Genomic DNA, 14,377 nt, shown 5'->3' with positions numbered 1-14,377 from the left:
ATATATAAAAAATTAAAGAAGAAAAAAATTTTCTTTTTTGACACAATTTTTGAATTTTTCCAAGCTATTTTCCTAACCTTTTTTTGACATTTTTAGTCAAATTTTCGACACTAAAATTTGAATATCTTTACAACCACTTATCATCTGGAGGCCTATGACCCCTCATTTTCTTTTTAAAATTTGAAAAATCTTCTGGAGCTGCTACCATTAATAGTATAGCACAAGGCCTGGATCACCAATAATTTGTGTTTGCGTCATTCCCAGCCCCAAAATATGAGTCAGTCGGTCTTAAATGATCGGAAAAGGGCGCTCTGAATATAGGCTGTCAGGTGGTGCTAAAATCATCAGAAAAATGTGTCTGAGCATAGGTTTGTTCAGGCGACAAGAATCATCAAGCACGGGAGCTACAAAATGTGATTATTTTGCTGCAAAAATGTGATTATTTTGCATATCCCGACCGCTCAAAAAGCAGTTGCGTAGTGCTTTTTAACGCAAAAAATCCTTGAAAAGTTGCAAATAAAAGTCTTAAAAACACTTGATGATCAAAACGCTGGCTACACTGAATCTAAAAAATTCTTTGAATAATATCGCTAAAAAATCTGACAAATTTTCCCACTTTCCGACTAGAAAAGGGTCGGATTTTTTAGATAGAAAGTGAGTTGGTCGGAGGACGCGAACACAGCTTATTGGTGAGCCAGGCCCAATTGAATAGTACCCAAGATTCAAGTGAGTTTTGATAGCAAGTTTTGGGGATTTCAAAGTTTGTAAATATGAAAGGTGACTTTCATTGAGCTACAGTAAATCTTGGTACCATTTTCAAATTCCCCCAACTTTCTTTTTCTCAAAAATGATGAAGAAGAAATTGGCGGCATCACGATTAGATCCGCTCTGCATGATGCATGACGTCACCCATGTGGCAAAATACAACTTTTTTGAAAGAAAATTTAGTTATAAAATTTGAAAAAAAATTAGGAAAAATTTACAAAACTGAATGCTAGAAATTTTCAAGAAAAGTGTAGAAATAAATCAAAATGCCTGAATAAGGTTTCTAGAAAAGGAAAATTTGCTAGGAAAAACCTTAGAAAACGAATGACAAAAATATACCACAAAAATATCACAAAATAAATTAAAAAATATTAATTTACCAGCAGGTAAAACTAGAATACTGTGTATTCTCCATATGCACAGGATAAATAATATGTGATGATACAATGTTAATGCTAGTATCACAAACGAAAAATACCAAGCCACAAAAGTAAATTTAATGGCTGCCTGAACTCTTAGAGACCACCGTCAAGAACCTGCTTAGGGGCTTACAAGCCATGAGTATACCAAAAAATAGTTACATAAACACATGGGTGTTGAGTTATAAATTGATAGAGTGAATTTTTTTAATTTCACATGATACATTTACTGCGACTGTTTGATGTAAATGAACAATCGAGACTAATGCTTCTGTTAAAAAAAAATTCCAATTTTTCAAGAATCAATTAACTTTGGAATTGGGAAATAATTAATTTTGAAATTACTCAGTGAATATATTTTGATTAAAATTGCAGATCAATATAACTTTTGTTATAAATAACAGACTATCAAAAATTTAGCACCTTTAAATTCTACATAATTTGCTTTTGAGACTTTCTTAAAAATTTGTACAAAGTTCACTAAGGTTCATCGCAAAAAAAGTTTTGAAATAGCTTCTTTATTCAATTCACTTTATGTCTATTATTTACTATGGTTTTTTTATATTATTGTGGAATTCTTGCATTTTTTTTGTTTTTATAGAATAAAGTTTACACTTTGTAATCTGAAACTACAAAAGAACTCTACTGTTTTGACAAAAAAAAACTCTACTGTTTTGACAAAAAAAAAATGCTGACAATACTCTTCGTGGCATTGGATTTATGAAATACATCACACTAACTGAAAAAAGACTTTTAGAATCTTTGTTTATTGTCACATTGCTTATTATGCTTTTGGAATGTTTGTAGAGATCTTAATTATCAGATTGGAATTTCCAGTTAAGTTTAACGTAGTTCTTTCCTGTTCTTTTATTAGTAACAAAACCGAACAATTATACAAGCATCTATTAAGTGATTATGATGTCTGTTTATTTACTATGAGTTACACTTGAGAAAAATGTTAATATGTTAGTGTCTTTCAAGGTATTAAGCCTATCATGTTGTATTTTCTAAACAGAAAATCCAGTTATGATCCTCTATATCAAATATAGAGTAAATTTTTAATAAATAACAATGTTTTATATTAAAAGACACTTTTTTCAATTATCTATTACAACCTTTCTTTGACAAAGATTTTGTAAACAGTTTTGGTGTCCTTTTTTTGTCTTTGAATGCTTTGAAAAAGTTCCTTTTATTTGTCGTTATTTGTTTTGGTTATTTACCAGCAAAGCTGTGTGAATTCTCTTAAACTGTTTAATTAACGACACCACTGGTATATAGTTAAATTCCACTACTTTGTTCTGCTGTGACTTTTTGTTGCTTGACTACTATTGACTGAAACACAAGTGTGTCTCAACAGTATTGCTATCACTTTTTAAAAATTGAATTTGAAAATAATTGATTAATGAAGAGGCTTTTTGTATTGAAGTAAATAGTAGTTAATGAAGGTTGTATGAGTTTATGAGTGACTTTAGTGTTTTTGATATGTTTGATTTACACTAATGATTTTAAATCATGAGCTTATAATGTATAAAGACTAGTTGAGCATCAATGCATATTCTATTCTCTTACTGACTGTGCAGCATTTTTATCTTTTCCAGCGAAAAAATGAAGAAACTTGAAGCATGAATGTGCTACTCAATAGATACATAATGTTCCAGTTATCAACATGAAGTTGAATGTTAAAGTAAATGAATTGCAAATTTTGCATCTTGCTGTACTTGCAAAAAACTTTCCAACGAAATGTGGTTATTTAGAGAAAAAAAGTGGCAAGAAAGTTGTTGACCAAACCTCAGTGAGATGGCAGCGCAGGTGGTGTGCAGTTTATTACAATTTCATGTTTTATTATGAAACAGAATCTAGCCCTAAACCACAAGGTGTGATACTGCTTGATGGAGTTCGTACTGATGAACTGGAGGTGACCGAACTAGTAAGATACATTCTGTTTTTATTCTGATACAAACTAAAACCTGAGGCTACACGCTTTTTTTTTACAAGAATACACTTTATTAGAATGTAAATGATGAAAATAGCCAAAAAATTAAGAATAATGCTAAGAATGCTATTTTTAGAGCATTTTCAATTATAAATCGCCAATTACCTTCAAGTAAGGCTCACTCCATTCACAAAAATGCCATTTTATGCTTGAGACGTATGTACTAAATGTTACGTCTAGTCTGAATTAGGATTGTAACCTAAGAATGCTGTAAAAATATTTTAGGATGATTTTCCCTAAAAAGGTTAAGAATATTCATTCTTATAAAAAAATGCGTGTATCTGGTATATTTGGATCTTCAAAAGCTGTTAAAAACTTTGAATTATTTTTTGAAATTTGAATTTACTGTTAAATTCTGCTTTAATTTCGACTCAAAACATCAAACAATAAATTCAAAAGAGCAATGAAGAATCTTGACCAAAACCAATGATATTATATCTACATTAAAAGATATTTCCTAGGGGCAATGAATTTCATGTTGAAAAGAATAACCAGAAGCTTCATGTTTAAGAAAGAGAATCATTCGTTTATTATATCTACATTGATTTTGATTACTTTGTTTCAGCCATGTTTTGGAATTCGAGTAGCTAGAGATGAAGGTCGTGAATATTTGTTTGGATGCGAATCTGATGCTGAACGTGAGGAATGGGTTCAAGTTATCAATTCTAGCAGGTATTATAAATGTCTAAACTATTCAGATTCGATGGCTAGGCTACTTACTACCCTGTAGTTGTTGTATTATTTCCTTACACATTCTTATGTGAGTTCTTATGTGAGAAAGAGTATACATTCTTATGTGAGTTGGAGCGTGCCACATTAAATCATAATCACCCATTTGTATTTTTAGTTGACCAATGCCTTAATAAAGTTTTCAAAGAGCTCATTGTGGCGTGATTTCAAATCATTATCTAGAAAATTGATAGTGGAGGGAAATGTGAAAAATGGCGTCATAATTTGTCCCATGTTTACCAAGTTTTGATAAAAAGTTACATCTTAACAATGTCATGATTCACATTTCCCCCATTATTAACTTTCAGGGAAATATGAGATTTATGACCCGATCAGATCTTGAAAGTTCAAGGATTTTGAGCCATAATTCTAATTAAAAAACCTTATGAAAAATTGGGGCATGCCTTAGTGCATGTTGGTGATGTCAGATTTTTTATCAAATAAACTGTAGTGGAGTCAATGTTGCCTTAAGTATACTATCCAGTTATAGACTAAGTGCTTCTAGCTAATGTTATATTGTCCTGTGAATCCATATATTTACATTACAACTGTCTCAAGAAGTTTGACTATGTATTGTAATTGGATCCTCGTTTTTTAGAATAAGAATTAGTGTTTTGATGAGAATTTTTTCTAGCGTCCTCTGGCTAAAATGACCCAAACTCAATCTGTTGTATATTTTTTAATAAATCAGATAAAATTCCAAATTTCAACCGTTGAATACTATTGAGAAAATATTAAAGTTAGTCCTAAAAGTATGCCAGAATCAGATATTCTTTTTGAATAATTTAGCAAGGCCAGAGAGTTTGCAACATTAAAACTGTACACTGAGGGGTAGCTGATAAATAGCTGCACCGGATCTTACATAAACTCCTAAAATCGTTACTGCTGTCTATCTTCTCAACGAATTCCTTGAGACGAAAAATGAGATGTGTTTCTTTCTCATTTATTATTCATCATCATATCCAAAGAGAAAGATGACGAGGATTTCAGTAGCAGTCACTACGTCTTGAATCTGTAATATAACTCACCACCTAATTTGCAACTACAATTATGAACAGAAATGTTTGATTAAAAAAAATACTGGAAGTTTACATCAGAAATTTTGAAAAAAAATCCCCCCTTCCCACCAACTGCAATGTTCAGTATGCACGGCTGTCCGACCTTCATTGAAATTTGAAAATGGGGGAAAGGAGGGAAATGGCTGGGACTTTCTCATAATCTTTGACCATGATTGTACCACAAATCAAGGTCTTGGTTTAGTCATAACTAGCCCATAAACTTTCTATTATTACTTTACATATTTACTTAGTGCAAATGCAATCTGGGAGAGAAACGATAACCTGGTGCATCAAGTTCAAGCGCTTGAAAATGATTTACAATCACTTAAAGAGGAGAAAGAACGTTTGAACCAAGAACTGAATGATAATTATCAGCAAGTTACAAGGCTGAAACTTGAAGTAAGAAGTCTTAAATTTGAACGGTTTTATATCATCTGTAGGGTGAGATTCCCTTAATCTCCGAGCAGAATTTGATATATTGCGCATGGCACGTTTCCACTCTGAAGGCCATGATGGCTCCGTAAGAGAATCTGCCCAGGTTGGCGCACCACTTTGATCTTTTTCATCCCGTTTTGGGATGAATATTAAATGAGACTTTTGCAATATCAAAACGGAACTGCTCTGTTTTCTTGCTCCAATCCTATCCGTAACGAAACCCATACCGAAGCGGTGTTAAACCTCAACCGTCTCTAAAGGCTCAACAACTTCAAGAAAAGGAGGTCCCAAGTCTTCTCTAAAAGTTGTTGAAACTTATTTTTATTTGTTTTCCAGTTGAGTAGTGTTCGTGAGCAAGCCATGTCTTTCAAGAACCGAAGGGCGTCAGCAGGATCACTTATCACTTTACGAAATGAAGAAGAAAGCTCCTCAAATTCTGTTGTTACTGCTTCAGACTTTGATATTGATCCTAGTGACATACCAAAGATTATTAAGGTATGCTTTTTAAGCTCTCTGTGTCAGGCTTCAATGGTTATACACGTTTTTTTATAAGAGAAAACTATACGAGAACACAAGGCTTCAATGGCCGAAATATTAAAAGCAAGTTAAGAACATTTTAAGGCTTTGTGGACTCTAAAACACCCGATTTCTTAAGAAAATGGGCAAAAATACTCACCAAATGGTGAAAATGAAAACATGTTAAGAACATCTTTAGGCTTAAAACTCAAAAAGTTAACAACATCCGAAGGAAATTTTGGATGTTCTTATAAAAAAATGTGTATTGCAGGGTTTTGCGGTTCTGTCCTAAGTATTCTTAAGGTAAAGAATTTAAAGTATCAAGATTCACTCTAGTATAGTGACTCCATCTATGAGGGGAAAACTGAATTAGAATTCATCTTAACATACCTAGATCCAGGCTCTGACCGATCTGTACATCCTAATTTGTATACACGGGTTTCATTTAATAAGACTGAATTTTTGTTTTTTTGTCGTCGCTCAGCTTCAGAATGCCATTCGCTCTTGGTTACTTCGCCGTAGATGGAAAGGACTGATTCAATCTTACATCTCAACATTCACGGCTGACAAACTGAAACAAAGAAATCAAGTAAGACTTTCGTTTTTTTTAATTGTGAAAGGGAAGAAATCTTCTATTAGAATTCTTAACGCCTGTTTTTTTCGATCGCGCGAACGTGTACGCGTATACATTTTCTTGTTCATTCACCAGTTTTTTTATTTCTTGATTGGTTGAAAGATTATCAATTGAGATGTGCGCTACTGTTTGCTCAAAAAGGTTGACAATTTCCATCGGAGAAAAGAGCACCAAAAGCTTATAAGAGCGTACGCATTTTTTGACCTAGCGTGCACGCTCACTCGATCGATTGAAACAGGCCTTTCCGTGTTTGTCGTACTTATATAATAACCACCATCTTTCTGGAGAAAAATGTGAATATTATTTATCTCATAATGTCGGGTTTACTGCTAATCATATACGTACATTTACTGCATTCATATAACCTTACTAGACCTATAAAATCTTTAAGCTACCTTTTCAATCTTTTTCAAGTTGCTATGGCAATTCATCACATCAGAGGAAGACTACGTGCACCAGTTGAACGTGTTGGTTGGAGTGTTTCTTCACCCCATCAAGCAACGATCATTTAATTCACAAATTATCTCCAGTACTGAAGTCACCAAGATCTTCGCCAACAGGTTAGTGCAGTTGGTCTGGTGTTTCCTCTGTTTCCTCTGAAAGAAAAAATGGAAAAACTCGTTTAATTTTTGATAGTTACTCCAAAAAAAAGGAAAGATATTTAGTATTTAAACATGGTTTTCCATGTCTTCTTTTGAACGTGGTTTGTTATTATTTCACCTATAGTTTATCAGCAGGTTCATGGCTTAAATGATTTTCTGAGCTAATAAACTATTTACCTTACTACTACTTTGGGCTTACTTGAGTGGCAGTGTGCTTGCTTCCCGAACGGAAAGTTGTGGATTCGAGCCCCTCATTAAGCTGGACAACGTAGAGCTTGAGCAACGTAGCTCCTTAGAATTAATGCGACTTTCAATCCTAAACTAAATTACTAAATTTTATAACAAAACAATAGTAAATATCTATGGTTTTCTTTGTTTAGTGAATCAATTTTAGTGTTACACAAGATTTTTGTGGAAGGAATGGCCATGCGGATGAAAGACTGGCCAGCCGTACAAATAGGTTCGTTATTGAATTCAACCTGATGTTTCCAAATAATGGCGGTTAGGATTAAGTTAAGTCATTGCTTTTGTTTTTAGTGGAACATAAAATTTGAATTGAAACTAATAAGAGCCAACCAGCAAGATTTGAATGAATCCGAAATGGGCTATTTCACAAAAACTTAAGTTATCTCTGCCCCATAACCTCAATTTGGTTATTATTGGCACTCTAGGTTGCACCCTCTGGAGTTTTGCCTAAATTCTGCAAAATCTATTTTGAAGCGACCTCCTAAATCTTTCACGAAATCACAAACACCCTACTGCTTTTCTAGTGTATAAACCCCCTTGGCGCGCTAATCCATTAAATCATCGGTAGTAGCAACTTAAGGCTGATTTCATGACAGAACCTTGGTTTCGGTCGCTAAAAAGCTGGATTTCGGCCACTGAAGACTGATTTAACTTGACAGGGACTGAGATTCGAACGCTACAGCTGGATTTCGGTAGAAAGAGCTAGAGCTGGGGTTTGGTCGGTAAAGCTGGGTTTCGACTGCTGACGAAATAAAACTTTGCTGCGGAGGGTGGTGTTTACAAAATCCTGAAATAGAAATTCTTCGGTTTGTCTTCTACGTCTGAACTTCTTAAACTAACTGTGATTTAGAACATTTCTTTTATTATGATTTGATGTATCTTTTACCCTTTGTAGACGATTTGTTGTTCTCTCTGGTTGCTGCTGTACCGATTTACATTGAATATATCAAGAACCATCCAGAAGCACTCAAGGTATGTAATCTGTTACTAACTTTTCTGTTATTTTGCCGTATCGATTTGCCGTAACTCTTTGTCAAGGAAAAGACACCCTGCCCCCCTAATAGAGACCAGTACTTCTTTTGAGCATCGACAGAAAACTATGGGAATATCACTCTTAACACTGTTTTGAGGGGCCTAACTAATTCAAACAAAATAATCATGCATTGCATTAATTAAATAGAATGCTCCACTTCGAACGTTATAAAAACGAAAATTATACACATCTATATATTTACCGTCCTATGTTTAACCCTTTAACTGCCGTTCGTATTTTTGAAGGGTGCGACCTATTTGCCAGAAGTCGGCATATGCCGACATGAGCGACCACAGAGTTGACCATCGCATTTAGCTTTATTTTCTGAAAAGTATCAGAAATATAAGTGATATGTGTTTACTTTGAGTTGAAAAATGTATAATTATGAAAAACATCTTTGAAATATATTTTAATTAATTAACTGTGCTATTTAATGAAATCTTGTTCAAAATCGAACTTTCAATAAACTTTTAAAAAAACCTCTGGCTAATATGTCGAGATCTCTCTTGTCGGCAAATGACGACACCGGCACGGAAAGGGTTAAGTAATCGGGCGCGTCTGAAAGTGAAGAAATCTTAGAGACAAAGAAAACATTCTTTTTCAATTCTCCAAAAATCATTAAATTTTTGTATATTATTTTTTTAGACTTTATGTGAATGTAAGAAACGTCCTGAATTTGTGAAAATGCTGTCATGGTGTGAGGCCAAGGAAGAGTGCCATGGTCAAACGATCGAACAATTTCTATTGTATCCTGTCCGCGTGGTAAGACTTATCCATGTTTTGGCAATTCCTCAGAGTAAATTTACGCTTCATTTTTTCAGATATCCCCACTTGGATTTTGCCTATTTTGCATCGCGTTTTCTACACTTTTTTTTTGATATTCTCATTGCGTTTCGTTTTTGGTGACAAAAATGAATGTCGATGTTCTAGAGTTTTCGCCTAATATTCTGCTTAATATTCTGCAATTCTGAACATTTTTAATTGTGTTAAATTATTGTGAGTTGTTGTTGTTTGTTGTTGAATTAAAATTGACGTCAAGAATAATGGCGTTATCGAGAGTAAATTGCGAGCAGTAATTTTTAACAGGTTAACAGTTTTACTCGGTCTCCTGCGAGCTTACATAATTCTCCTTTTAGCTTCTATTTTTACACGAAACAGCAAAAAAATGATTAGTAAATTGCTTGAAATACAGATATCATGCTAACGAATGGGAGTTTCTAAACATCGACCAGAAATGGCGACCACGACCAGCGACCACGACCAGCGACCAGATAAATTTGGGTTATCGAGTTTTTCCTCTTTCTCCACGAGTCTTTCTCTTGTGATAATTTATTTATCGAATTGAAGAGTAAAGCTCACCCCTGTCTCACCTACAGTGATTATAAAGCCACGTGCAAAACGTGTAGAGCAGCCATTTCAACGCTCTTGGAGCTTGAATAGATTGTCAATTTCTATCCTTTTGTATTTTTGGTATCAAATTAATTAGTGGCAAAATTTGAATAATGAATTCTCTGTCCAGCAACTATAGATTAATGAAATTCATTACATCATGATTAAATTGCGTGCGTCATTAATAAATGACATCATTTAATCTCGTGTGTAGTGTATTTTCAAAGGGTAATTAATGAATGAAAAACAAGTGAATGGAATTGATTAATTCTTTACTCCGATTCTAAAACTAATGCATTAAAATCTCATTAATTAATTAATAGATGTTCATTATGAAGATAAATATCATAGGTCCGCTATCACTGGGATGAATTATTACTTAACCTTGTTGCTACTCGATAACTGAATCAGAAATCTAAAGCTAAATCAACGCTATTGCATCTTCGTGTGCAAAAAGAGTGACTTCGATTTGCTTAAGTTAAAATACAGGAAACTTGATGATTCTCCATGTGTCATAAGCTTTGGTCCTACCCTCCTTATACGTCAAAGTTTAGTCAGTTAGTTTAGTCTATCACGTAAGCTTTTATCATGAATTTTCAGGTTTATGATCAAAGTTCAATTGCCAGGGATGGTCCTTTTCGAAAATGGACCGAAAAGTTCTACTTTTGGCTTGAAATATGATTTTCCTATTGTTTGAAAATGATTGAATAAAAAGATCGCTAAAGTTAGTTCTTTATTGGACATTTTAATCAACTTTTCGTGAAGCGAAGAGTATTACTAAAAACAACAGTTTGTAGTATCAGAGAGCTCCACTGGTGAAGGTCGTTGATTTGGTTTAGATGTCAGCCAAATAATGCAGATGAGATGGAGTTTTTATAAGATACTTGAATAATTGGTCATTTGAAGTAATAAAAATGACGCGTTCTTTAGAAAAAGTAACAAAATTGTTTTATTATTGGTTAACGACCAACCAAATTAGATAAGAGCTTGTAAAAACTCTATCTCGTCCCAAATAATGCCTTTTATCTAGAAGCTGGATTTTCTTATTTTTTTACTTTTACAGATGCCAACATACGTGCGAAATATATTCGAGATTCTTGAAATGACTCCTGAAGAGCACAATGAGCGGAAAGCGCTGGAAAGCATCCTTCACAAACTTCAAGAAGCACAGACATACAATCACTATCTAGATGAGGGAGAAAGTATCCGCCACACGTTGGAAATTGAACGCTTGATCGATGGTGGCTGCATTGATCTCTTGGATGGTGAACAGACGTTCATCCGGCATGGTTGGTAGTACAGTAGAAACTCTTTAACTCTAATCTCTATAACTCGAATGTCATCTTAACTCGCCTTTAACTCGAATCTCTCTAATTCGAATGTCTCCTTAACAAGTTTTTAACTCGAACCTCAATTATTCGAATGTCTCCTTAACTCGAACAAATTTTCACGCTCCTTCTGTTAACAATGTCTTATTAACCTTACTCTATAACTCGAAATTTATCCTTAACTCGAGAAAATTTGTGTTCCCCGTGAGTTATGGAGACCAAACTGTATCGTAAGTCATTGCCAATTTGTAAAATTCTCATTCTGCTTCGTTTCAGGTATTCTAAAACAGATTGGCCTTCACGAGCCGAGATTTCCATCTGGTAGACGTGAGAAAACCCGCCATTGTTTTTTGTTCAGTAAACACCTCATCATTGCTTCAAGAACAATCGATGGAAGGCTTCGACTCTCAAAGGTAAAAATTTTTTTTTTAGGATTTTCTAACTTTTAATTAAAAACCATAACTTCTAATTAAATTCACACCTTGTAAGGAAATTACACTTCATAATTATGGGTAATCAGAAGGTCTATTAGTACAAATAGTGGGGAAAAGATCCTCTACATTGCCCAATGATGGGAGAAGAATCTCTCGAAACATGCCAAACGTAAATCTCTATGACTTAAAATTAAGTTAATGGTATTTTAAACGAGGTTGGAATCGCTAAAAAAACTGCTGAGTCTGCGAAACCATAGCAATAGACCTTTTCATAAATTACGTCGCAAACATCACTTGCCTCGTTTTCAAAAGATTACCATGTAATGGTGATATGTCCCTTGATACATAAAATGATTTTTTATGAATAGGAAGTCGTTTTAATAAAATCCAGTGGGAGTTAATCACCAGGGCAATAATTTCAAAACGAGGCAAGTGATGTTTGTGATGTAATTTATGAAAAGGTCTATATATTGTTTGAACGAATCATCAAAACAAAATAGTGCGCGCTTTGGCAGTTGAGTCAGTTAGGCTACATCTTTTTACATTGCTTTTTTAAGGTCAGCAAGCAGCTTCATATATGTATAGATTGGCTTTGATTGCCAAAAATGCTTTTGCATGGTTCGGAGTCTTACTGAACCGTTGGTTTTTTAATGGCTCCGATTGCTAGCTAGATTGCAAGGCAACTACCACACTACAGAGCGACCGAATTCTCCTGAATGTTTAATTTCTATTTCTTTCTCTTTATTTTTAAGAGAAAGAAAGAGACTAGACTAAAATTTAATTTCCTAGCAAGCTTCTTGAAAACTCTAATTCAAGAGCAACCTCAAGACGTTTAAAAGACCATTCAAAAAAGAAGATCTTTGATAGTTAAACACAGGGTCCTGATAACTTTCATGATTGCTGTTGTAGACAGAAAAGGGGTGGTTCTCTCATCCTTATTCCTCCTACGAAAATCAAGATGGTTTTATTTGAATATACTAAATTTTATGGTGATAAAGCTTTACCAGATGGTCTTAGAGTTCATCTAAAACTAACTTCTCTTGATTGTAAATACTTGCTATTTGACCTGGGTAAATTTATCATTCAAGTACTGTAGTATCGATATTGGGGACGACGAGATTTTTTTTCACAGAACAAATCATCTTTGATTTTGACTAAAAGGTTGGTAGAATTGCCTTAGATTAGTAGTTTAGTATTGAGCACATCAAAGAAGAAAGCCTTGATTAGTGTGAAATCTTTTGACCGTTTAGCTGCTTTTTAAATTTGGACCGTCTATACTTGAAAGTCTAATTAGGTCAGCCACATTATTTGCAAAACACAAATTGAAAACAGAATGTGTTTTACTTTTACTGCACGTGGAAATTTTAACAAATCTTTGTCGCAGGCTGTGACAATCAGACTGACGGGCAATTGATTTTATTTGTTATTTCAACGATGAAATAGTGGACTATTTGATGTAGGGAATAAAAAACCTAAAACATACACCACACTGTTAAACATTTTATCTAGGTTATTGCGTTATCGCTAGGATATAATCATCTACTGTAAGATTCTAAGGTCATGTAATGGCCATCAACAGTGCATGTAGAATCCCTCTGAATCTTTGTTGCACAAAAATTATTTCAAGGATTCGCAAATCCGAAGGTGTAGCAGGGAGTTTTCTAGCCTATACTAGACGTTAAGTCTTTTTTCTTTACAGTGACGTTTCATTAACGTCTATTATAGTGAAGAAGCGGAGTGAAAAGTCCCTGTTTTTGGTGAGGTGCTCGCTAGAAGTTTTCTGTCTTGTACAATAACGAAGACTTTTGCAGAACACGCTAAACTGATTCAAACTAAACTTCTAGTCTTTGAACTAGTTCGAATATTTCTTTTATTCATCTTTTTCTATTTTCCTTTATAGAACGCTGGAGTAGTTCCTCTCCACCACACATCACTGGCTGAAGAAGATATCGGCTCAGACTTTCCCGAATACATGAAGAATAGAGCTTTCAAACTTCTCGTCGAAATCCCAATGGAAGAAGACAAAGTCCATAGAAATGACATCGTGTTGATGGCAAACAAGTTGAATGAGAAAACACTGTGGGCCACCGATATCACACAGGTAATTACGTCCTTTACTGACACGCCCTTCAATAACACGCCCTTTCTAGCTTTTTGAAAACGTTCATTTTATGCATCGCTCATGATAATTTGGAATGTCTTCTCCTTCTTGTCTTTCTTTTCTCCTTCTCTATTCATACGTTCATCATGCTAATCCATAGCATATTGTACTTACTCACAATTACTGACGGCCGCCAGCTAGGACCATCTTCTTCGCAATACTCTTCAAATCCTCCAGCTTTCCAACTTAAGTTTACTTCGGCGTCCTTCTTATTTCTTATTTTATGTTGTCATCTTTCCACTTCTGTAATCCTTCACAGGTGTATATCAATTTATCTTTGTCCAACTGCCTACTTTGACAACTATGTATGCCGAGTTTATCGTTCTACAACTGCAATTTGAGCTTTACTAAGTTTGAATCCCAAGCACTTCCAGGCAGGATGTTATGGAAACATGGTGATAGAATCTCTCACTTTACTCACAATCATTATTTCTCAATCCGGCTGATGACGAAGTATCAATTGACTTCAAATGAAAATAGTGAAGCTCAAATTGCAGACGCAAAACGATAAACTTGGTATTCATTCACTCACCATCTGGATAATGCTATCACCGTGTCTCACTAACATTCTGCCGATTGGTATTGTGAAGGTTTTGATCACAGACTTGCACCGCAATGGACTGTGTTCTAATCCC

The 14,377-nt window shown here is 34.4% G+C and overlaps 1 protein-coding gene across 1 annotated transcript in view; it reads left to right on the top strand.

The window, feature by feature from the left end:
- The first annotated feature begins 2,780 nt into the window (after positions 1 to 2,780).
- The window catches only part of LOC136813006 (ras-specific guanine nucleotide-releasing factor 1-like), a 40,113-nt gene continuing 28,516 nt past the window's right edge, over positions 2,781 to 14,377 (top strand). Inside the window, exons 1-12 of the mRNA XM_067069514.1 lie at positions 2,781 to 3,111; positions 3,743 to 3,849; positions 5,216 to 5,363; positions 5,736 to 5,894; positions 6,400 to 6,504; positions 6,964 to 7,109; positions 7,532 to 7,611; positions 8,293 to 8,369; positions 9,076 to 9,192; positions 10,883 to 11,108; positions 11,424 to 11,560; positions 13,482 to 13,682. Coding sequence (XP_066925615.1) covers positions 2,851 to 3,111; positions 3,743 to 3,849; positions 5,216 to 5,363; positions 5,736 to 5,894; positions 6,400 to 6,504; positions 6,964 to 7,109; positions 7,532 to 7,611; positions 8,293 to 8,369; positions 9,076 to 9,192; positions 10,883 to 11,108; positions 11,424 to 11,560; positions 13,482 to 13,682 — 1,764 coding nt within the window. The 5' untranslated portion in view covers positions 2,781 to 2,850. The remainder of the gene's footprint in view (positions 3,112 to 3,742; positions 3,850 to 5,215; positions 5,364 to 5,735; positions 5,895 to 6,399; positions 6,505 to 6,963; positions 7,110 to 7,531; positions 7,612 to 8,292; positions 8,370 to 9,075; positions 9,193 to 10,882; positions 11,109 to 11,423; positions 11,561 to 13,481; positions 13,683 to 14,377) is intronic.

Source organism: Clytia hemisphaerica, unplaced genomic scaffold (genome assembly GCF_902728285.1).
Source record: "Clytia hemisphaerica strain Z4C2 unplaced genomic scaffold, Clytia hemisphaerica genome assembly, whole genome shotgun sequence".
In the NCBI taxonomy this organism is placed as follows: Eukaryota; Metazoa; Cnidaria; class Hydrozoa; order Leptothecata; family Clytiidae; genus Clytia; species Clytia hemisphaerica.
Note: the sequence above shows the minus strand (reverse complement) of the source record. Positions and strands in the feature narration are given on the sequence as shown.